The following is a 24,505-nucleotide window of genomic DNA, read 5'->3' as shown; positions in this document are numbered from 1 at the left end:
CTGAATCACGCATTACATGCTTCATTATGGATATAACACTCACAACATAATTTTTTCCATACTCAGAGTTCGAACTCGAGACATCATATCCCGCTTATTATAATATAAATATTTTCAATCCATCCACTAGTTGATTGTTCTTCCAATTGCATAGGAGTATTATTTTCAAATGAATTAGACTATAGTAGGCCCCATTTTGACCTGCACTCTCACATGTTTAAGTCCTTATTATCCCAAGTAGAAAAATTGTATTTTATATATATATATATATATATATATATTCCATGAATCATAATTATTAACCCCCCCCCACCCCACCCCCACCCCCCAACGCAAAAAAAAAAAAAAAAGATTGGGCAAAAATGGTCAAAATATGGACAGAATGTGAATGTAATTTCTAATTTTGTTGTTGTCTCCTTCCTTACATCAAAAACTAGGAAAATAGAAAGAGAGCTAACAAATAGGAGCAAATAGAGAATAATTTTGTATCTAATTTGCATGTCCATGCATGATCATAAACAATATAACATTTTGTCAATGAAAAAAAAAACAGATCAAATCATTAGTTTTTAATTGATCAGACAGAAAAAAATGTGAAGATCAAGAAGAAATTGAAAAGTGAGATATATATATAGACATGAGGGCGTGGGAGGCAACTATAAGGATAACACAAGCTGCAACAAGGAAACGTGCTAACACGATATTTTGTACACAAGGTTCATCATCACCAACAACAGAGGAAGAAAATGAGGAACAGGACGATCACATTTACGCGAACGGTGAAATCTTCCATGCTGAGAGGTTTCTCCCAAATGGTGATTACTATAGTGGTTATTGGCTTGACAATTTCCCTCATGGACAAGGTAAATATTGGTGGACCGATGGATGTATGTACGTTGGAGATTGGTTTCGTGGCAAAACTATGGGCAAAGGTATCTTTAGTTGGCCCTCTGGTGCAATGTACGAGGGAAATTTCAAGACTGGATTTATGGATGGAGATGGTACCTATACGGGGCCTAATGGTGATACCTATAGGGGTTGTTGGATCATGAATTTGAAACATGGACATGGGGTTAAGGAGTACGTTAACGGAGATTGTTATGATGGTGAATGGTGTAGGGGATTACAAGAAGGACAGGGGAGGTATAATTGGAAAAATGGGAATTATTATGTTGGTGAATGGAAAAATGGAACTATTTTTGGTAAAGGCAAAATGTATTGGACTAATGGAAATGTTTATGAAGGGAATTGGGAAGATGGATTTCCTAAAGGAAATGGTACTTTCAAATGGACTGATGGAAGTTTTTATGTTGGAAATTGGAGTAAAGATCCAAATGAACAGAATGGTACATTTTATCCATCCACTTCATTGTTACAAACTGGTAATCTTGAATGGGATCCTCAACAAGTTTTCAACGTCGATTTGGTTGAATGTACTATCTGTCCACCTGAGAAAGTTCCTATTTTGCCTTCACAGAAGAAACTCGCGTTATGGAGGTCATCTAAGGCTGTTGACAGCAACATTAAGCCTAGGAGAATGTCGTTGGACGGGAGAATAGATGCACCTCCTGTTGATAGGGAGTTTGGTAGAATTCGTTTATCTGATGTTGGAGGAACTTCTGCTAGTACTTCTTATTATTTGGACGATTCCATCGTTGGCTTGCAGGATCCTGATGGATGTTTAAGAGGTAGTCCTATAAGAATTCCTAAAGTTGTTAAGAGACAAGGCCAAACTATTTCCAAAGGACATAAGAATTATGAGCTTATGCTTAATTTGCAGTTGGGAATCAGGTAGTAAATTTAACTCGTTTTTCGTCTAATTATATTAGTAAATGTACAAGTTACTTGTGTTCATTGTGCATTTTCAAAGATCAAAGTTGTGATTTTTCTTGTGTAAATTATCGATAGGGTATCAGTGGGACGGCCTGGTCCTCCACCATCACTAGATCTCAAGCCATCAGCGTTTGATCCTCGAGAGAAGTATTGGACTAGATTTCCAACAGAAGGATCCAAGATCACGCCTCCTCATCCGTCTTGTGAATTCAGATGGAAAGATTATTGTCCGAAAGTTTTCAGGTAAGGCTTCATTTCTATTACTTGTTGAAAATGATGACTTTAGAACACGTTGAAACTAGTGATCATCGATTGTGATGTTCCTCAGGGCATTACGGATGCTATTCAAAGTGGATGCAGCTGATTATATGATATCGATTTGTGGTAATGATGCCCTCAGGGAGCTTTGTTCCCCTGGAAAAAGTGGAAGTTTTTTCTACTTGACAAACGATGATCGATATATGATCAAGACAATGAAGAAGGCAGAAACAAAAGTAAGTCTCTAAATAACTGCAATTTTTTTCTGCAAAGATCAGTACTTCCCCTTCTGATTTTACTTGCCAATGGATTTGTTAGGTGCTATTAAGGATGCTTAGCGCGTATTTCAATCATGTTCGAGCTTTTGAGAACACCCTTGTGACTAAGTACTATGGCCTGCATTGTGTGAAGCTAAGTGGACCAGCACAGAAGAAGGTATCAGACATAAAGTACCATAACAGAAGTCTAATACAGTCAAATCTCTCTATAACAACGTCATTTCTCTGAATATTTTTTGGCTGCTATAGTGAATTGCTGTTATATGAAAAACGGCTTTAAAGAAAACTTGGTGATTATAGTGACATGTTGTTACAGAGGATGACTGTTATAGAGAGGTTTAACTGTGGAAGTTCAATGTGAACAACTTTAATATATTCATGAATGGTTTTAGGTACGATTCGTTATCATGGGGAACCTCTTTTGTACAAATTACTCAATTCATAGACGATTCGACTTGAAAGGATCAACATTTGGAAGAATGACAGATAAACCAGAATCCGAGATTGAAGCAACAACAACCCTTAAAGACCTTGATCTCAACTTCATTTTCAGGTTACAAAAGACATGGTTTCAAGAATTCCGAAGGTAAAAATTTTGCTTTGGAACTTTCATGTCGAATAATGTAACTATCCTCTGACATTTGAGACTCAACGTTTCATTTCAAGTGCAAAACAAATGTCAGTAAATGATTTTCGCGACATTCTGCAGGCAAGTTGATAGGGATTGTGAGTTCATGGAACAAGAGGGAGTGATGGACTATAGCCTTTTAGTTGGTATCCATTTTAGAGAAGCAGATAGTACTGAAGATCAGACATCTTCTGGTTCTGGAACACCTATTGGTTGGTTCTAACTTCATTTGAATCATAACAACAATTCCTCCATTTCAATTTGTTTGTCTTACCTTCATGTGTTTCAACTTGTTGCAGATAATGGAGGCTCGGAAAATGAAACATTTGCTCGTGTCTCTCGAGCTGATATGGATCAATTGCTTCTTGATCAGGAAGGGTAAGTTTTCAATCCCCTGATAATCATCTAGTTACATGAACTATATGTACTATGCACCAGGCACTAGACTTGCTCTTTGTAACAGTAAAGTCACTGAACTAACTATTTATACGTCGTTTCTTGATCTCTGTGTAAAAAATTGCAGGTGGGCTAGCATAAAACTAGGAATAAACATGCCTGCAAGAGTTGAAAGGACAGAGAGGAAAGCTACTGAAGCGGAAACTCAGCTAATCGGAGATCCAACAGGAGAGTTGTATGATGTGATACTGTTTTTCGGGGTCATAGACATACTTCAAGACTATGACATTACAAAGAAGCTAGAGCACGCATACAAGTCTATGCAATGTGATCCAAACTCAATATCAGCAGTTGATCCAAAGGCATACTCAAGGCGTTTTCGTGATTACATATTCAAAGTTTTTATAGAAGATAACTGACATGAAAGTTAAAAAGAGGGCTTCAAGCTAGCATAGGACTAAAGTACTATTTGTTTGTTGTTTTTGGAAATTATTTGCAGTTGAAGATTAGAAGGAGAGAAGAACATACATATATACACACTCTTCCTTCACTGCATTTTATAGGTATACACAAAATACAGAATGAGTTACTATTGTATAGAAAAAATTGTAACAGATATGTTGCTCGGAGTCTCCAGAAATGTTGTCGGATCCTTCAAAAATGAACTACTTTTGGAGGATTAGGCATGTAACTGTCGATATTTTTGAAGTGTCCGAGCAACATGGGTAACAGAAGCAACACAAATGTGATTTATAAGTTGCATTACTTACATATATGAAAATTTGTTGTTTCAAGGTATTTGCAGGGATTTAAGGATGGATTTTAATGTAGAATTTATTTGAATGTATCAAATTCCATTTACTAATTCATTTGGGCTTCTTAACCCTTCAGTTTAGTATGATTCATGAACAAGTTTTGCTGATATTTTTATTATCCTCTAGAAATGTGTGAAGAACAAAAGGAAATGATCTCTTCTGTCCATTTACAGTTTGATTAGAAAAAAGAAGACATTGTAAGATCATACCTCATGTGTTATTGTTTACTAAGTTCATGTTGATAGATATGTCACCTGGACCTAACTCCATATAAGGAGACCAAAGGATCCCATCCACCACCGATGTGGGAGACTTAACACGTGTCAGGGTAACCTCCATACTTACAAAGCCACAATTTGTCTATACTTCACACTGTTCACACACACGTGATATACTGGGTCGTCTCCTCGTTAGACATGCTTAGCTAGCTCAAATATGTTGCCTTACTAGGGCAAACTAACATAATGGTCAACCCAATGTAACCACCATGATTCAGCATTAGGTATACAAGAAAGAATGAGAACTATAAGGCTTTCTTGATTCAACTCTTTTAAATTTTCTTGGTATTCTCCATTGAACCATCAAGAATCAGGAAAATTGCATGCATATCAATGATGCAAGTCTAGCAGAGAAGTACAATGTCTAATGCCAAATGGCTAGAATAACAGCAATGACTAAAAGTAGTAGCAGCGCGCCATCTCCTCCTGGCAAGACGCCTGACCTGTCGAAAAATTAACACCAGATAAAAATGTTAGTAGAATTTCCTGCTATTATTTTGCAGTTTATTAGACATCATCATAATTGGTTTCTTATTTCTATAGCATAAGTTTCTTTCTATATTTACTAGTGGTACTATTGGCATACCTGAGTTTTCTCCTGGACTGATAAATGTACGTCATCACCGGAGGAAGGATGCCAAACAGAAAGCAGTTGGCGTAAATCCCAGCAAAATCAAGAGCTCTTGAAAATGTAGAGGGAAAGAAAGAGCCAATGAGAACTGGCAAAGCTAGAACAAAAGGAATCACAAGGCTTTGTAAAGATTCAAAACCAGAGTTCACTCTATTTTCTGAAGCATTAGCATTCTTGATTCCGCTATAAGAAACTTTCCCTGCATTTCCAAGATTTTGCCTCAACTTAAATGTGGCTGAACCAACTTTGCCTACTACTCCTCTAGAAGGGCTGGGACTGGGACTGGAACTGGAACTACTAAAGATCAAATCCAAGGTATCAACAACCTGTTTCGGAAAGCTAACAGCATATCCTATCAAACTAGTGGCTAGTGCTGAAAATGCAAAACCTTGAACTGCTGGTAGAGCAGAGGAATTGACAGAGAGCAAGAGTGAGATCGGATCGCTTGAGATAGATGAAGCATTCTGACTAGATAGTCCCAAAACAATCAAATTCCATGATACTACCATGACTAAAGGAATAGTCCCACCTACAATTATTGCTTTTCTAGCATCATGTACAGTGTTTCCAGCAATTTTACAAATGAAAGGTGTGATTACATGGAACCCCATTGTAAGCACAGCCACAGGAATAGCAGGCAAAACTGATGAAAATCTCCAAGAAGCAAATCCAAAAGAATCAAGAATACTGATTCTCCCAACAAATATTCCAATAACCACTAATGCTGTAATGGAGAAAAGCATAGTAATGCATAGGCACCTATTGGCTACATCAATAACCTTAAAAGGTAACAAACAGAGAACTATCCCAACTAGTGATGGAAACAGCCCATTAGCAAGAACATGATTAATCTTGGGAAACCACTGAGAAATAATTGAACCAATACCTGAAACACAGGCTACCAACAAAGCAAAAGTTAGTGAACCATAAATCAAAGCAACAAATGACCCAAGTTTGCTTCCTAATGCCTTGGTTGCAAGACTAGTAAAGCTAACTTCATCAACCCCATCTTCCTCCATAGCTGCAAAACTAAGCTCTGCCACAAGAATGATAGAGGAAATAACATAAACCCAAGTCAACAAAAGAGATATGGTTGATGGAATTGGACCAGATTTTACAGTTGCTGCAGGTAATCCCAACATTCCTGGCCCTACAGCAGTACCTACAATCAACCCCACAGCACCCCAAAAGCTTTTTTCTTGAACCACTTCAATCTTTTCTTCAAGATTGCAACTTCTAGGTTCATCCACATTCAAAGAAACAGCTAAAGATTTGTGCTTTACACATAGATTATGACCTATAGTGGGATTAAAGAGTCCTTGCTTAATGGTTGGAACTTTTAAGCTTTTACCATGAGCTAGAAACTTAGTATGAGAACTAGGGTGGCTGAAAAATTGAATCTTGAATTGCTGTGAAACAAGCATTTTCAAATTTGATATACCCAAATATTCTTTTTTCAAGATACCTTAAAGTCTCTTACTTATCAGTGTAAAAATGAGTTCTTGCTGGCAATTGACAAGTAGCACAGAAAGAAGAAGAATTTTGAATGGATTTTTTTTATCAGTTACCAAAATACAACAAATGGGGTTGTGAAAAAGGACTAAAGGGATAAGAATTGAAAAATTATTTGCAGAAAATGAAAAAGTGTTAGAACTGAGTACTGACTAATTACAGCTTCCAGAAACAGCAGTGGATCTTAAGCTGAATATTCAGGCGGCGGTGACAAATTTATGTGAGGGTTTGGTTTCATTCTTGCCTAACCACGTGCTAAAATTACTAAGTTTTCTATTTAAGGAGAATCTTGTATAATTCCTAGACCCTACCAAACAGAGCAGCCAAAGTTCATAGAATTTTTTTTTGGTGGCTTAATCTTTACAAAAAGTATAATTATGTTTATTCCTACTTCTTTTAGAGATGTCATTCAATTACTCAATCATTTGGAGTTCTCTTTATTTATTTTTTATTTATAAACATACCCTTCTAACTTGATTCAGTTAATATTTGAATGTGTGCAACTAAACACTTAAATTTATATAAAATTGAACAAGTATAGACACATATATTCTACGTAGGACACATGTGTCTATTTGTTCAATCATATCATATATATTTTATATATATATATTATATAAAAGAGAACCCTAGGCCCCCACCTATGTGGCGCCACCAGAATTCAAAATTCTCTTTTAATTTATTTATTTCCAAAACTAACCTTCTCATTTCATTAAAAATTGTGATTTTTTTGAAGAGTTGTGACTTTTATGAAGAGTTGTGACCTTTATGAAAGGTTGTGACCTTTTCGAAAGAGTTGTGACATTTCTGATAAGGCACAATAAATATTTGTTCACATTACTCGTTGTTGTCTATAAATAGAGAGATTTTCCTCTCATTTTAAAACAACGAAAATTCTAAACTACTTATTTTTCATCTTTTACACAATTAAATATTCGTGTACTTTGCTCATGTTGAGTGACTCACTTCACCGTTGTTTTTTGTATCAATACACTGGTGAATAGAATCGCCCTATCATGAGAGAATCTATTCCTTTAAACCTCGGGTAATAGAGGAGAATAATTTTTTTAAGGGTACACTATACATTTAGTGGACTCGATTTTTTCCTTTTTGTTTCATTCTATCCTGATATTTTTTTTACAGTAATTAATTTATACTTATTTTATTAATTGTTGTTTTTGAGTATATCTTTTAAACTTTGTTGTTTATATTTTTGCAAAGTTATTGTTATAAGTATTTGTTAGTACAGATTAAATAGTACAAGTTAATTGAGTATTCATGCAAGTTTTCTCTACTAAAATTATTGAAAATAGAGTAAAAAAATTCCTTAAAGATTTTTACTATCATATCTTGAAGACAAAATTCAAATTTGGTATGTCATTGCAAGCACATAAAGATCTTAAAAACTTTATCGCACCTTGATGTGCGAAGTGAACCAGGAAAAGAAGACAAGAATTAATAAACTTTTGACATAAGTTCAAGGATGTGCCGGATAACCTATAGAGGAATATGACTAGACTACAACCTATTTTTATCTCAAAGACATAGATAACTATACAATAAATTAATTGATCATATTCAATATGAAGTATGAACATATTTCTCAAGTTTACTGCAAGTTATAAATAATTTTCTTGAAGTAATAGATGTGTTTTTGACACTGATTGGAATAGAAATGTAGTTTCAAATTGAACTTCATCACTTTTTCTAGCCTTTTACAATTTATTTATCCCTTCACCAACGGTTATTTATTTATTAGAATATTTAATATTTTCGGTTGATGTTCATTTGATTCCTCAAAAATATCAAATAGTAACACTTCCTGGAAGCAAAATGATAAATTATAAAATTCAAATTAAAAATAATTGATTGAAGGATAAATGATAAAATGTTATAATTATCATCTTAGTTTAAATGATCGATAAGTTTTAAATATTATTTTATAAATTTCGTATTGTTAAATTTTCGCGCGAGTAATTTTACTAATATATATATATATATATATAAGAGAACCTTAGGCTTGCCTACGTTGCGCCATCACAAACCAGAATTTCCTTTTAATTTATTTTCAAAACTACCCTTCCCTCTACAGTAGGAACGCAGTTTCAGCCTTCAACAACTGCTTCGTCTGTTCATTTTGTTACCACTCTTGCCGCTCTTCATAAATATTGCGCTTGTTTACAAGACCTGCCTATGCGCCGTCGTCACAAATCAGGATTCTTATTTATTTTATCCTTCTTAAAAGTCGCAACATTACGAAAAAGTCACTACTTAGTAGTTGCGAATACTTATAATAGTCGCCACCAATAGTTTGTTTTAGCGACAAGATTAATTGGCTCTAATACCTATAATAGTCGCCACTAAAAGAATGTTTTAGTGCCAAAGTTGGTTGCTACTAATAGTGTGTTTCAGTGGCAAAATTAGTCGCCGCTATACCTATAATAGTCGCCACTAAAAGTATGTTTTGGTGGCAAAATTATAACTATAATAGTCGCTACTAAAAGTATGTTTTAGTGGCAAAATTAGTCGCCACTAATATCAATAAAAGTCGCCACTAAAAGTACGTTTTAGTGGCAAGATAAGTCGCTACTAATATATATGATTGTCGCCACTAAAAGTGTGTTTTAGTGGCAACATTAGTCGCTACTAAAACCTATAATTATCGCCACTAAAACTGTATTACTGGCAAAAATAGTCGCCGAAATACTTACAATAGTCACCACTAAAAGTATAAATTAGTCGCCGCTAATATTTAAAATAGTCGATACTAAAAGTATGTTTTAGTGACAAAATTAGTCGCCGCTAATACTTATAAAAATCGCCACTAAAAGTATGTTTTAGTGGCAACACTAGTCGCCGCTACTACCTATAAAAGTCGCCTCTAAAAGTTAGTTTTCGTGGCAACATAAGTCGCTATTAATACCTATAATAGACGCCACTAAAAGTATGTTTTAGTGACAAAATTGGTCGCTACTAATACCTATAATATAGTCTAATAGTCGCCAGTAAAAGAATGTTTTAGTGGCAAAATTAGTCGCCGCTATTATCTATAATAGTCGCCACTAAAAGTTTGTTTTAGTTGCAACATTAGTCGCTACGAATACCTATCATAGTCGCCACTAAAATGTGTTTTTGTGGCAAAATTAATCGCTACGAATACCTATCGCAGTCGCCACTAAAGTGTGTTTTAGTGGTAACCTTAGTCACTGCAAATAGCTATAATAGTCGACTTTTAGTGGCAACATAAGTCGCTGCTAATACCTATAAATGGTTTTTGTCTCCTAAAACTCTGAGACCTCAGGATTCTCAACCATGGATCACACCCCTGCATGTCTAGTTTCTTTTTGAATAATCGAGTCTAAGATATATTATGTTGTTTTCATTTGGGCATTATAATGATAACAACAAGACTAAAGTTGTTAGATATACAAACACTTATGTGCAAGTGTTCAAAATCTGTTATTTTTCTCCTTTTTTTGGTTCGAACAACACACACAATGTATTCTGGGAACGTCGTAAAGCAACCCCACAATGTTATATAACTTTGTTAAACTACTAAGAGAGGTAAAAGGCAAGTGAGTCCTCAATAGTGCTATGGCCACTTCTAAAGCTGTACAACTTCAGTTATACAAAACCCAAAACAGAAATCTGTGACTATTGACTAATGATCCTAATAGAGCCGCAAAAATTGGTTTCTCTGTGGCGCCTGGGAAAGGGCGGGGGAGAGTAGCAGGGACCCTCGGCTTGCAGTGTGACACTAGATGAGCATATAATTTCCGAAATTCCTCAGATCTGTGGGGTAGTTGACAGCAGAGTTCTGAAATCTTTGCTTCAAAATCAGCTCGAGTTGTCAAAAATAACCTGCATAATGCATGGCGTGTTTAGATGCCATCTAAATAGTAATGACATTTGCAACAAATTAGAAAAAGAGTCTTATGTGTGAAGAAATCTACTTGCCTTGGATATTAGAGGTTTGGCGTTTGCTTCCCACTCTGTTGCCCAATTAACAGAAGATCTGCTTGCCAATACTCCCTGTCTCAGCGACTTCAACTCATCACATTCACCTGGGAATCCCTTAAACAGCATCTGCCCAGGTTTTCACAGTTAAGCAAATAAGATAGAATATTCTCAGGAAGTAAGCTCACTGGTTGACTCTAGGAATAGCTAATGGCTAGAATAAGGTATATAACAGGTTCAGACATGCAAGTATGAAGCATAAAGCGTTGGAGGGGATTGATACTTGATAATGATTATTATGGCAATATCTTGTGAACTACTGAATCTAATAAAATCTACAATGTAAAACAAACAAAAAAGTACAAAGAAAAGAGGAGATAAAAGGTCCATTTCTGTCAGTTTAGGAGTTTACCACAAATTGATCAGCCAGTTCCGAGGATGAAGAGAAGAGTAGGCCATTCTTGTCAACCTCGACCAGCTCGTTGATACTTGATAAAGGGCAGTGAAGAAGGGTCAACATGCAACTTCTCATAGTATGTAATTTTTTAAGACCATGTGAAATGAAAATGAAGAGGAATACATGCATCGTACCAAGAGTAGGAAACAGCACAGACCGGTAATCCACAGCCAAACATATCCACAACCTAAAAGGAATTTACAAGAATGAAGCCTACTAAGAAGTTCTGAACATACATGAGAAAAAAAATGACTTGTGCTCTTTAAGAATGTAGAGACAAAACCTTCATTGGAAGATCCAACCCTGAAGAGGACGTATGCAAGCAAACACCAAGATCTGCTGATCCTATACAAGGGAACAAAGGATTTGAGACAATTTTAAGGTGAACAAAAGAAGATGACAACAGATCGGTAGCTCATACCAAGAAGCAATGGGTAATCCTCTGGCTCCAACCACATAGTACGAAATGCAACACGTTTAAGGTTGAGTTTTGCCATCTTTTGTTCATATTTTTCCTTTTCAGGCCCTTTACCTTCAAAAGAACCCAAAGTAAAGAAAAGCTTATGTCTACCAAAATAAGAAGTAAAATCCCTCTTTGACACATGAGCAGCAGTTACCTGTAATTATAAATAATAATCTAGGGTATTGCTTCCCACCCTTGATTTCCTGCCAGAAAACATCCTCCCTCTTCAAGTCATCCTCGTTCAGCAATGCAGAAACCCTTCTGTCATACATTAGTGCTGCTTCTAAGAGAATGCTAAAATCTTCATCCGGAGTCCTAAAAACCAATACTTTAATGTCATGTAGCTGTCACCGAAGACAAAACTGTTTTACCATCTTTGAATTTTGAAATAGGAGCATGAACACATGGTTCAAATAAGAAATAGAACTTTCTCAGCACATGGTGCAAATAAAAGACAGAACTCTTCCATTGTTGATTTTTGTTTTAGCCAATCATCTTGCCCATCATTTCTTGATATTCACAAGCATTGAACTGATAGTGATTAAGTTTGCAGTATTTAAAGAAATGGACCTTGGGCTAACTCAACCCAAAAACTAGCTCATGAGGAGAGGATTGCCGAAGACCATGTAAGAAGACCAACTCCACATCCCATAACTGATGTGGGACAACTTAACACTATAGATCACCACTATCAAGTTTGGAATTTTGTAAACCCGGATGAAGATTAGGGTAAAAGATACCGAAGAAGAATGTTTATGCTATGTTATATGAGGATAAATTGTGTGATAAAAGAAAATGTAAGGTTCACTGTGCCAGAACACAATAGGATGTTAAATTAAGTTTACAAACAACTTACCAGCTTGTACTGCTTACAATGAGCGCTGGTCTGTTCCACTTCAAGGAAATATCTGTGCCAGTCTGAGTTGTAAATAGAGTTACATTAGGATTGTCATCGTCTGGTGTTAGTACCTCTGCAAATATGCCAGATTCATATCAATTCTTCATCTAAAACAGTTCATCACATGGAAATTCTCATTGTAGTACGTACCATTGCTAAGACAGTCTTGAAGGCTGTAAGGTGTTCTCAGACTCTTATCAATCCCACAAAACAACTGCAATTGACACTTGAAGGTTAAAACTATGAAGTATGAAGTATTGAATATATTAGGGAAGCTTTGTTGTAGACAAGATAATTCACCTTGTGCTTCTCCTCAAGGGAAGCAGGTTGGAAAAAATCAGGAGGTTGATCATATAGAACAGTGGCACTGAGAATCCAGAAAGCAATGATGCACAAGTCAGTAAACAAAGAAAATCAGATTGTTAGATATTCCAAGTAGCTCAATGGCCTACCTGATTCCCCAGTTTTGAGCCAATTCATGTTGCATTGCCTTTGTCACACATAAGGAACCATTAGCCATTTTCCCAAAATGCTTCTCAATCCTATCCAAATATCCAAATTTTGTTTTACTTGCACAGTTCACAAACCAGATGCTAAACCCAAATGGAGGTTTATAACTTACGAGGATGAACAAATTACCAATGATATAACGCCACAAACCGACTATTCCTCCCGAGAGACAATGCTAGAAGAGTATATCCAAAGTTATGCCAATCTATAATGAACGCAGAACGTCTAATCCAACTGGCCAATTTTACAGCAACCAGTGTAGGAACAGATGGTGGATTCTGGCAAAGGAGTAATGCTATCATTAGTTGATATAATTAAAGCTCAAGCATGCCAAATCGGATGCACGACTTGCATCAATCATAACTCAATTCCCATCTTCTCTAGTGGGAGTTCTGATCCCAAATAACTAAACAGCGCTAGTGAGGATGCCCTAATTGGACATTCCTCAAGAACTTGGGTGGATCATAACCAAAATCCAGGTTCAGCACCCACTAGATAAAGCATTTAGAAAAATATGGAAGAACCAGCAGTTCAAGCACCAATGAGAAAGCAACCTCAGAGTTGGCACAGGTTCTGGTTAATTTTGAGGAGAAAAACAAGGCCTGTCTTTATGCTGGCTCTCAAAATATCAAATACACTTATAAATCAAAACAAAAATAAGTAGAAAGACATGCTCACTAGCGAAATGTCGTATGGAAAATTTGAAATTACTAACTGAAAACTCAAATAAAGAAATTACTGAGAGATATACATGCATGGATTTATGGCAAGTCAAATACATAAAAGAATTAACTGGTAGCTTTTACTTCAAAAACTGAAGCACCATAGTGAATCAAAAACTGTATGCGTCAAGGTTGGTATGAGGAGATTGTTTCCTAATCCAATATTTTGTTTCAAGAACACGTGCATACATGCACACAGAACTCTCCGAGTAATAGTAACAATTTCGAACTCCAGCCTATTCATGATTCTCTTTAGTTATTCTTTCTTTGTATTTTTAAACATAAAAGACACTAGATGTTAATATATATGGCCACATGACCAGCACTTATCACTAAGTTGTAAGCAGATATGTAAAAGTAGCTAATAGCTCACCTGAACTATGAAAACATCCGGCTTCGGAATTTTAACACAGAGATACCATAGAAGCATAAAAAACTGGACCAGTGGCTTAAGTATGAGCAATAAAGGATGGAGTATCTTTGGAAAACTTCTGGGGTTTGATGGCCACTGTGTCTGCATGATGCCAAAATACTCAAAGTCAAATCACACAGACACAACCGAAGAGGATGTCTTTGAGCTTTTCACTCCAGAAAGACAACTAGATCATCCAGTTATTACCATTTCATTGATGTGAATAGATTTATGCTCTTTTACAGCAGAATGAGGGTCCGAACCTACTCAAAATTAAGAACTAAAAATCAGAATGACCAGGCAGGATAAAGCCAAAAGAAAAATTATAATGTTTGGACGGGATTATTAAACCAAGCACTTATGCCAAGTGGTACAAAATTTTGTGTAATTATGCACAATGTCTGGAATTTAAGTTTCACGTAGTTTCAAACTGTTCTACATGCCAATGATAGAATAATAGTATATCTGAAGAAAAATGGAACGGTAGAGCCAGTGATGTTACAATATTTAGGAAGTGATATGGAAGAAAAAATGAAAACTCATTCATCTTATCTAATAAAGCCTCTAATAGTGCTTCTTTACTTCCCCATATCCTACGTGAATGTGAGATGCTTCGTGCACCAGGCTCCCCTTTTTTTCTTGAAAATCTTCTGACTTGGGGGTGTGTTTGCCCGACAGGGGGGAAGGATATGTGGGGGAGTTAACAATTGTGGATTCTCACAGGAAGGCTTCAACCAAAATAGAGTATGAACTAATTACTCAACCTCTCCCACCCAAAGTGTGCCTCCCTCCACTTCCATCCTTAAGCCCTTAACTAACAGCACAGAAGCACACAACCTCTGCCTCCATTCCACGCCCACCGCACTGCCTACAAACTCCCAACCATTGTCTATCTTTGTCCATGTGCTCACCCCATTTGCCCACCCCCAAGTGCCTGAGTTGTATCCCCTTAGCCTTCATCATCATCTTATTCTGCTTCATTCAACCATATTCCACAAACAGATTTAAAATCCATGTTATGTTATTTCAACTTTGTTGACAAATTTTTCCTGTATCTAAAAATTGACACCATATTTTTGTATCATGCTCTTTTAATTTCATTTTTAAAATTGAAACGTAAACAGAAAGTCTTTTTTTCTTCCTAGACTAGAGGTGAAACGTGGTTCGGACATTAGACAAACATTCATATATTCAATGCTTATCAATAATTCGGACATACGCAACTAAAAGCATTCTTTATGAAACAATGCTTATCATGGGTTGTTACATGATACTTACCTCCATATGCAACAATGTCGACCTCTAGATGAGCCTGCATAAGGCATAAGGATAAACATAAGAATATAAAGGGCCTGGATCAATGAAGTGTATCAACCACTAATTTTGAAACATAAAAATGGTTTTCTCATCATCACTTAAAACAGAAAAGATATATTACTATTCTCTCTTACAATAACAAACATGCATCCATCATACTAAATAACATTAGTAACTAATGGAAACATATACAACAGCATAATTGAAGTCTTCAAATAAATAAGAGTGGAAGTCTGAAACAAAAAGCATCAGTCAACACAGAAGATTTTTACAATTCTCACGAATGACTGTTCTAGACTAGAATGTCAAAGATAGTCCTTTTAAGACCAATCACAACAGCAGAATCTGACAATTTTTCTTTAATCTAAAAATGTTGTTCCTACATACTAACTACACCATGAACCTAGCAACCAGCCAGAAACTATTAACCTCAAGTTCAGAGATTAGTACTCAAACTTATACCCAGATTATTCATAACAGAACCTCCAAAATATGTAAAAATGCACTAATTTGGATGGATCATCTGCATATGCTCCACCACTATCTCAAATTCTGACTCAAATACAAAATAAGAAAAAAGGTAGAAGTGTGTGTGTGTATATATTAAAAGGTGCATCCACTTCCTTCAATTCAAGAATTCTGGGAAACTCAGTAGCTAAGATGGTTGGCTACCTGAACTTTCACCTTGTTCATAAGTGTTCATTCCCACCTTGTAATCCCCTCCCCCATTTCCCCTTCCCCTACCCCATATGTAATAATATAAAATAAAATCTGAACTTTCACCTTATTAGTGAGGGTTCGATTCTCCAACTTCTAATCCCCTACACCCTGTGCAATAATATTAAAAAATAATAAAATTCATGGATTGGGGTACCTGACGAGCAAGGGAAAGAGCATGATATTGCATACGAGGGCTACGTCCAATATCGCCGAGAACCACTACTGCTGCCCTGCCGCTGGGTCGGATCCTCGATTCATTTTGCCCTAAATTCAACAAATTTGATCGGTTTCAATGCATCAAAAAAATATTGGAAAATTGTCGAAAATTAATTGAATATCGTACCTGACATGATTGCAAAACAAAATTCTTACTTCCGGAACAGAAATTGAGATTAAAACACCATTCCAGTGATAGTGAAAGTACTCAGTTAAATACAGGGGAAATCGACGAAGATGAAGGAGATCCGAAGAGAGAGATGAAGAAATTAGGGGCGTGTTTGGTAAAATAGGAGGTAGAAAGTCATTTTTTTAATATTTTTTTAAAATTTATATAACTTGCTCCAATTAACACTTAAATATTATTAATTAAATTATTTATACTTTTTTTTCAATGAAACACTATTTTGATTTGTTAATATTATTATTAATTTAATGTATATTTCAAAAAAAATATTTTTCACTCGTGATGCAATTGCAGCTTATCGAGAACATGATGTTAAATAGGAAGTTGTGAACTTTGATTGAACCAAGAATCTATCAAAAACAACTTGAGAGGTCTTTGATTGAACCAAGAGTATCGAAAACAACTTTCTCTACCTCTCAAGGTAGGAGTAAGTTCATCCGAGAACAACTTCTCTACCTCTCAAGGTAGGAGTAAGTTCATCCGAAAACAACTTCTTTACCTCTCAAGGTGGGATAAGGTATGTGTACACTCTACTCTCTCCAAACCCCACTTGTGAAATTAGAGTAGTATTTGGTAAAACAATTGAGTATGCATTCCAAAACCTTGGTGATATGTGTATAACAAATCATTTTTTTGCCACCTTAATGATAATTTTGGATAAATTGTTCCAAACTGAACTTTAGTCCAAGGCCAAAAGGCCAGATCACATGATCATTGTTAGACTTGATAAAATATGCAAGTACTATAGAAAGAATCACCCAATTCAATTCACAAGCACAACTCAAAACAGCAGAAAGAGGGCATCTAAAGAACCATATAAGAACATATTCAAGGGCATCCAACTTTGGACAACTAAGTTTTTTGCACTAATAGTTGGTTGAATTTGGATCAATGTTGAAAGGGGGTTTATTAACAATTCCAACAAATGTTAAGGGAATCTGTCATGATTCTGTATTTGAACTTAAGAATTGTTTTCAACTTTATCGGGTTACTTCAACCACATCGAAACCTAGATTAATGAAGTAACTGAAGCAGAAGAGTCTATCTCAATTTCGCTTTTTCTTCTGGGGCTTCTTCTTCTTCGCTGGAGCTGGAAAGACAGCACGAAAAGTCCATGCAGCCAATATTGCTCCTACAAAGGGGCAGATCCAGTAGACGTAAAACTGCTCCCATGTGTTGTGCATGTTGTTTATGTACGCCCAACCAAATGCCTGCAAATGTATAGCAGATAATCAGCTCACTTATGAACCCATTAAGAACTCATGCAGGCAAAAAAGGAAACAGATACATTGCTACAGCAGTGTTTATATAGGCATTCGTTCAATAAGAAAATATCACTATCCTAGGACTTCACAAGAAATAGTCTCAGTTTTGGGATACCCCAAACTATTTGATACACTTTGAATTCCTTTTTAAGAACTCAATATCTCGTTTGATATATAGTTACACAAAAAGTTTCAGAATTGGGTATGATTATACCCTCTGTGAAACTAAATTTACTACGAATATGGATAGCAGTCTGTTTATTAAGGAATTAAGCCAACAAGCTTTTGATCCACCTTGAGGTAACAGCTCTATTGTCACTTGTATGTAACACTGTTTTGCTCATAGAATAGACTTGTTTACCAGGTCCTCTTTGTAATCAAGAAGGCAAGGTCTAGTCCTCGTTTCATATGTATCTTTTGGCAGAGGGAATAGAATCAGGAGCTGGTTGGAATTAAAAAAAAAAAAAAAAAACTAACAAGCGACGGCATTTCACCAAGTGTTACCGTGTTTAGAGTATCAAAATTAATACAACAAAAGGATATTTATTATGTGTTTTCTTTCACTTGAGATTATTGTTGAGGAAAAGAAAAACCTCACTCCTACTGAAAGCCAATCTCTACTAATTCAGTCCCCTACAACTAGTTGTCAAGCTACACAAGTTAATATGCAAAATACTATATGCAAGGAGAACTATGTTAGGTTGAAGGTGAGGCATAAAGTACCCTTTAAGGAAACTAACAGCTAATAAAGGGACATATGATTGGCTGGGTTGATCATCTTAATTAGATTCTTGATATGGAACTCATTTCCAATCTGACACCCTAAGAGAGAAGTGTCATTTGAGATTTGCAACTGCAGATATGACTGTAACTAGTTGTTACTTGTTAGCCACTAGAACTAATGCAAATGGAGATTTACGATTCATGTGACACAGCTACCTATGAAAGGAAGCATCAACTCAGAGTGCAGGTACAGCCAAGAAATATGATTTTTTTTCTTACAAGTAAAAGCCAAGAAATATGATCTGCTCAGATTGACAGATGTCATAGTTCAGATTTAAGGACAGATGGTATATAATGTTTGTCTATATCCATTTTGTCGTTATCTTATTCCATTAGATGAGGCAAATATCAGGGTCTTGTCAATTTCTGTCGTTATTTTATTCCATTAGATGAGGGCAAATATCAGGGTTCAAATAGGTAAAATGTTCCATAAATTAAAATAGTTCAGATTGACCGGCATATATTCCTAATATGTTGTAGTTTTGGAACTACAACCAAAGAAGTCATTCTTGTCGATGTAAAAGAATTTATCTTTTCATACGACTGGTCAGGTTAAGCCTCTCTTTGTAAGACTAAGAATTACTGCAATTAAGAAAGATGAGCATAATGGAAAGAGCAAGTTACATTATAGCTAAGTTAAAAGATTGCATCTTAAAGACAAAACTTTCTGCTATAGTTGAAGGTTATTCAACCAAATAGGGGGAGATACACGTGAAGAGGATAGAAAGTTCCTTCACTACTATGCAAAAAGAATTTATTTTGAAGAATCTTGCAACACTTTCTAACCAAAGTATAAGGAAACCATTACTAAATCCAATGGAGTAAATCTCCACAAATTATCCCATTTGTAGGTATAAACCACATCCTCAGTGTTAAGATAACGAAAGTTCACCCAAATATAGATGCTACAATGATGTGTTATTCAGCTAACAAAGCAAATCAAAAACTTGAGTATAATATGGAAAAATCAAATGAATTTAAGTGGTTGAACTATATATTAAGCTCCAAGATCTAAGAACAGCAAAAAGAGCTAGTACTTACATTGGCTGGATTCATAGAAGGTCCAGTGTATTTTGAACCTGCAACTACCATGGTAACAGTTGACATTGCAAGTAACCAATTCTTTAGAAGTGCACTTTTAGGACCCTTCAGTACAATGATAAAGACCAGAAAGGTCATTACGAAAGTCAAGATGCCCTCAGCAATGGCTCCATTGTGCAAGTCAACTTTCAAGGAAGGCCCACCAAGCATGTGCTTGTACTGCGTAGGAATAACCTCCAATATTGCTACTGCACCAGCAACCGCACCAGCTGCCTGTAACAGTTCAATGACGATACAGAATTAGTTTTCATGATATAAAGACTTGGATGGATTCTTGAATTGGAAGTTCTAGAAATTATTCTGGGGAACTCTTCAACTTTGAACAGAACACTGTAAGACTTCTTTAGATGACCAGAAAAACCATGTAAAATTTGCCATAAAAATTGAAATTTAGATGATCTATCTTGGATCTAAAATATAATATTGTGTTCTTATGGGAAAAAGAGAGGGAAGGTGTAATTTAGCGTCAACTTGAAATAATTACGAGACAATGAACTTTCTCTATAAACAACTTTTTTTGGCATCATCTATTTGTCCAATAACCCCCTGCGATAACAATAGTCACCCCGCCATGACAAATGTAAGCAAAACCATATAGACAATGGGCTATACCTAGCTTAGCCTATCCGATATCAAATTCGACAAGAGTTATTTTTGCTGATATTCTCTCTCTTCTAAAAGGAATTTTTCACTCTATAAGGTATGGCAAGTTATTAGCTATAACCAAAATGAAGCAGTCTGAGGCAAATGGACTCAACCTCTAAACACTTACAAAAAACAAAAAAGGAATCAACCTCAGTCAGAAAAGAGCGAAATGTGTCCTTTTACAGCTTTAGCTAGACAAATCCAACTAGTTTCGGACATCGGGATCCACATGAATTATACTCAAAATTCAAGCAAAACAACAGCTGCGCCTAAGTCCCCTATATGAATATTCACTAACCATATTTCTCCATTTAAGCTCCACTCGAAATTCAAGCAAGCTCAACCATGTAAATACCTAACAACTAAACCCAGAAAAGGTTTTTAAAAGTTCACTTTAAAAAGTGGAAACCACAAATGCTATTATGATAGGTTGATTTTTCAGAAAATTAAAACTCTACTTCCATTATTCCTCAAAATTCAAGCAAAATAAACAACAGCTACGCCTCAGTCATAAACAAGTCCGGATCGACTATACAAATCCTCATTCACTGATCATATTTGTCCATTCAAACAAAATCAACCATGTAAGAACTGGACCCAGAAAAGGTTTTTTTTTTTTTAAAAAAAAAAGAAACAAAATCAAAAACCTGAGCAGGGAATCGGGTGGCAACGGTAAAAAGAGAATCTTTTCCAACCCCAGCAGCATAAAACGCCGCTGTACCAGCAGGATTAAAAGAGGCACCACCCAAAGCATCGCCGATAATCCCAAAGACAAAGAAGAGCATAAAAAGAAGCACAGTAGTAATAAATAGAGAAGCCATTCCTTGAGCAATCCCAAAAGCAGTAGCAATAAGGTAAGTGAAAATCCCAAGAGTGGAAGAACAAAAAACCCACATCAATGTCAAAACAAAATCACCCACAGCTGCTTTTACAGCACCCATTGAATACAAAATCTTTGAATTTTTTGAGTTTTCTTAGCTTCTGAAAACTGAAAATCTCTCCCACTCGATGAATGAGAGGAAGAAGAAGAAGGATAGTGAGATGATTAACCTAATAGAGATTAATTAGAAGTATATTTCCTTTGGAATTAATTATGGGCTGTTATAAAAGTAAATAATAATTAGGTGAAAGTAGCACTTTTTTCGCATTTTTACACTTCAATTATCAACTAAAATTTTAACTTGCCTAATAAATACTTAGGTCCTATGCCAAATTAATATGGTCAATTAAAAGCAAAGGGAGTATGAAATGAAATAAGTATAACTAAAGATAAAGTTGAATAATTTCGAATAATACATACACAAATTTGTACCTTTTCTCATCTCCTATTGGATACTTTATTTATGAGATTTAGATGTTTAATTTAATTTTGAAATTATAGTGAATGAATCCTATGTAAACTATAATGGCAAGTATTGATTAGTGTTTGGTAAGGATTAGGACAATAGTTGGCTGCTTTTAGTTGTTTAGTATTTCTTTGACTTCTATTTTGTTTGGTAATGTTCATTATATTCCTTGACTAAAAGCCATGAACCATCTTCTCATTTTGGTGGGGGAGTATTTTTAATTTTTTACACATGAATATGCTTGTTTAATTTGACCGTCCTTATATTTTTGATGTGCATAAATAAAGATTTAAGTTTATATAAATTGATCAGGTAGACATACAAAAAAATGACATACACATTATATGTGGCATAGTACACGTAGGATGTTACGTAGGACGTAAATTGTGAATTGTCACGTGAAATATTAAGCAGAACACATTTGTTTATTTGTTCAAATTATGCAAGTTTAAGTTATCTCTAATCTCTCGTATCAAACTAGCCTAACTTTCATTATTACTTAAAATTCAAGCTAAAATCAATACCTGAGCTGGAAATCGAGCAGCAACGGAGAAGAGCGAATCATTTCCAACTCCGGCAGCATAAAACGCCGCCGTACCGGCAGGATTGAAGGCGGCGCCACCCAAAGCCTCAGCTATAACACTAAGCATTAAAAAGAGGAGGAAAACAATGACAATAGTGATGGAGAGAGATGCCAATCCAGGAGCAATTCCAAATGCAGATCCAATAATGTAAGTGAGAACCCCAATCGTTGAAACACAAAATATCGCAATAAATGTCATAACAAAATCAGCTACCGCTGCTTTTACAACACCCATCTTCTTCTTCAACTGAAACAACGACGACGAAGAAGAAGAAGAGGGCGATTCAGATGTCAATCAATGCATTATCATGGGTATATATTAGAGAAATGGGGATTAGTTAGAATTTAGAAGTATAGTTGGTAGGAATTGGGGATTGTTGTTGTACAATTAATTAAGAATTTGTTAATTGGGGAAGGTGTGCTCCACCAAATGAAAACTACTTACATGAAGAAAACATGCTAATTTGGGAAATGATATTCAAATGTGATAACATGACTTACGCATCTTGTTTGGATGGTTGTTATCCGTTGTATTTATTAGAACAATACAGTTACGTAATCAACATTTAAATAGAGTGTTAGTAGACATTTAGCATAAATTCCAAATATTTTTCCACTCAAATTTGGAACTAAATTTGTGGAGGGGCAAGGATGTTTAGCCGAAACATCTCGGTAAAAGTTATATTGTATATATAGATTTTGAATTGTTAAACATAAGATTAGAAATTGATTTAGTGATTTATAAAATTAAAAAATTGAGGTTATAGATTCAAATGTCAGACAAATTCTTAATATGTTGTGTGTATATTTTAATTTATGTGTACGTCAACTTGACATTTCTTTTTGGCCACGAGAAATTATTAGAGGGTCGTGCAAGAGCACGTTGCCTAGCATATGCAAGGGATGACCAAATAATAGTATTGGAGTATTTTATTATAATAGCTACTTGACTCTGCTTAGTAGAGCCGTCAATATGGGCTAGGCCTGTTGGGCCGGCCTGGCCTAACCCGAGATTTAATAGGACTGGGCTAAAAATTTTGGAGCCCATTTAAAAAAAGGGTTTTTTAGCCCGGCCTGAATAAGCCTGCTGATTTGTGGGGCTTGAGAAATATAGGTAGGGCCGGCCCGTGGGCTAATACAAATTAATTAAAAAATATAATATAATAGTAAAATTTAAAATTAAAGAGATCCAAACTCAAAATCTATTTGAAGTTTTTTAGGAAATCACTAAGTATAGAAGTTGCATCCACCATGAAAATGTCCAAACACTTGTTGCTACTCGAAACTGGTTACATGGTTTTTCTCAAACTGGTAATATATTTTTGTGTACATTTAAATATTATAATTCTCAATTTAGTTATTTTTTAATATTTAACTAATTGAAACCGCATATAAATTGCATATGAAAATGAAGATGTTAAGACAACCTTCCCACAATTTGATTCAGATATGCTTGATGAAGATGATCATGAAGTGTTAGATACGTCATAGGTTTCATGAAGTGTTAGATATGCCATAAGTTTCATGATTTTTTAAGGAGTTTATTTTTTACATTTTTATGGTTGGAATATTGTCATATTTTTTGTGTTTTATTGTGATCATTAGAAAACAGTTAGGTTAATATTTCTATTTAGATATTTATACTTTTACTAGAAAAAAACTTAATAAATATTATAAAGATAATTTTATTTGTGGATTTGATTAACAAGTAGTAACATTAACACCATGTAATATTGTTTTATCGATATTTATGATAATATTTTTAAATTATAATTTATAATTTAATTTAATAATTATAAAAAAATATATAACTTTTAAAAAAGTGGGCTGGCCCAGCAAGCTTGTAGCCCACGTACTTGTGGGTTGGGCCGACCGTTTTCTAGCCCACACCAAAAATGGGCTAGCCTAGCCTGGCCCGTAAAATGTCAAAGCCTGTATGGATTAGCCTGGATGGGGTGGGCTAGCCCATATTGACAGCTCTACTGCTTAGTAGGTGAAATAAGAATAAAAGTTACAAGATAAAATATGAGATTACCTTTATTTCATGTCATGTTTGAAGCATTAATTAATTTTAAAATTATTTTATTCTACCATTTATACTAAAAAGATCATATTATTATCTTATATAAATAGTGGCAAATAATCATATGAAATATCCTAATCCCATTGGATGTCATTGCTTATCCAATCCCGCGAAGCAGCCCCTAAAGGCTAACTAGGCGCAGGAGAGAAATGTAGTATTCCATCGGTCACAATTAATGTGTCGTGTTCTTTTAATTTATTCTAAAATATAT

General features: G+C 35.2%; 4 protein-coding genes across 7 annotated transcripts; 1 reads left to right on the top strand and 3 right to left on the bottom strand.

Annotated features, from left to right (window-relative positions):
• The first annotated feature begins 637 nt into the window (after nt 1-637).
• On the top strand, nt 638-3,998 carry LOC125834963 (phosphatidylinositol 4-phosphate 5-kinase 6-like). Its single transcript, XM_049514108.1, has 8 exons — nt 638-1,791; nt 1,909-2,076; nt 2,162-2,327; nt 2,410-2,526; nt 2,762-2,955; nt 3,079-3,209; nt 3,297-3,375; nt 3,521-3,998. The coding sequence occupies exons 1-8, from the start codon at nt 638-640 to the stop codon at nt 3,810-3,812; spliced, it is 2,301 nt and encodes a 766-aa protein (XP_049370065.1). The 3' UTR covers nt 3,813-3,998.
• Nucleotides 3,999-4,773: 775 nt separating this feature from the next.
• On the bottom strand, nt 4,774-6,801 carry LOC125834972 (uncharacterized). Its single transcript, XM_049514121.1, has 2 exons — nt 5,073-6,801; nt 4,774-4,929 (listed from the first exon to the last, which is right to left on the bottom strand). Exons 1-2 carry the CDS (start codon nt 6,539-6,541, stop codon nt 4,851-4,853), a joined length of 1,548 nt encoding a protein of 515 aa, XP_049370078.1. The 5' UTR covers nt 6,542-6,801; the 3' UTR covers nt 4,774-4,850.
• Nucleotides 6,802-10,166: 3,365 nt separating this feature from the next.
• Nucleotides 10,167-16,605, bottom strand: LOC125834977 (UDP-glycosyltransferase TURAN). 3 transcript variants are annotated; one of them, XM_049514130.1, is made up of 16 exons: nt 16,429-16,605; nt 16,240-16,349; nt 15,327-15,360; nt 14,256-14,311; nt 14,010-14,150; nt 13,044-13,192; nt 12,857-12,946; nt 12,705-12,771; nt 12,555-12,618; nt 12,363-12,477; nt 11,661-11,821; nt 11,465-11,575; nt 11,327-11,388; nt 11,178-11,230; nt 10,999-11,074; nt 10,167-10,715 (listed from the first exon to the last, which is right to left on the bottom strand). In XM_049514130.1, the coding sequence occupies exons 1-16, from the start codon at nt 16,433-16,435 to the stop codon at nt 10,563-10,565; spliced, it is 1,449 nt and encodes a 482-aa protein (XP_049370087.1). In that variant the 5' UTR covers nt 16,436-16,605; the 3' UTR covers nt 10,167-10,562. The 3 variants fall into 3 exon arrangements, with proteins under 3 accessions (XP_049370087.1, XP_049370092.1, XP_049370094.1); XM_049514137.1 differs by lacking the exon at nt 10,999-11,074 and having other exon boundaries at nt 10,586-10,715; XM_049514135.1 differs by lacking the exons at nt 14,256-14,311; nt 16,429-16,605 and having other exon boundaries at nt 16,240-16,351.
• A 628-nt stretch (nt 16,606-17,233) lies between these two features.
• On the bottom strand, nt 17,234-22,628 carry LOC125835001 (aquaporin SIP1-1-like). Of its 2 annotated transcripts, none has more exons than XM_049514145.1 (3): nt 22,153-22,628; nt 19,578-19,850; nt 17,234-17,699 (listed from the first exon to the last, which is right to left on the bottom strand). In XM_049514145.1, the coding sequence occupies exons 1-3, from the start codon at nt 22,444-22,446 to the stop codon at nt 17,535-17,537; spliced, it is 732 nt and encodes a 243-aa protein (XP_049370102.1). In that variant the 5' UTR covers nt 22,447-22,628; the 3' UTR covers nt 17,234-17,534. The 2 variants fall into 2 exon arrangements, with proteins under 2 accessions (XP_049370102.1, XP_049370105.1); XM_049514148.1 differs by lacking the exon at nt 22,153-22,628 and adding an exon at nt 20,930-21,342.
• Nucleotides 22,629-24,505: the final 1,877 nt, after the last annotated feature.

The sequence above is a fragment of the Solanum verrucosum genome, unplaced genomic scaffold, assembly GCF_900185275.1.
Source record: "Solanum verrucosum unplaced genomic scaffold, falcon-dt-bn FXZP01000285.1, whole genome shotgun sequence".
NCBI classification, from domain to species: Eukaryota; Viridiplantae; Streptophyta; class Magnoliopsida; order Solanales; family Solanaceae; genus Solanum; species Solanum verrucosum.
This window is presented reverse-complemented; position numbering and strand designations above follow the sequence as displayed.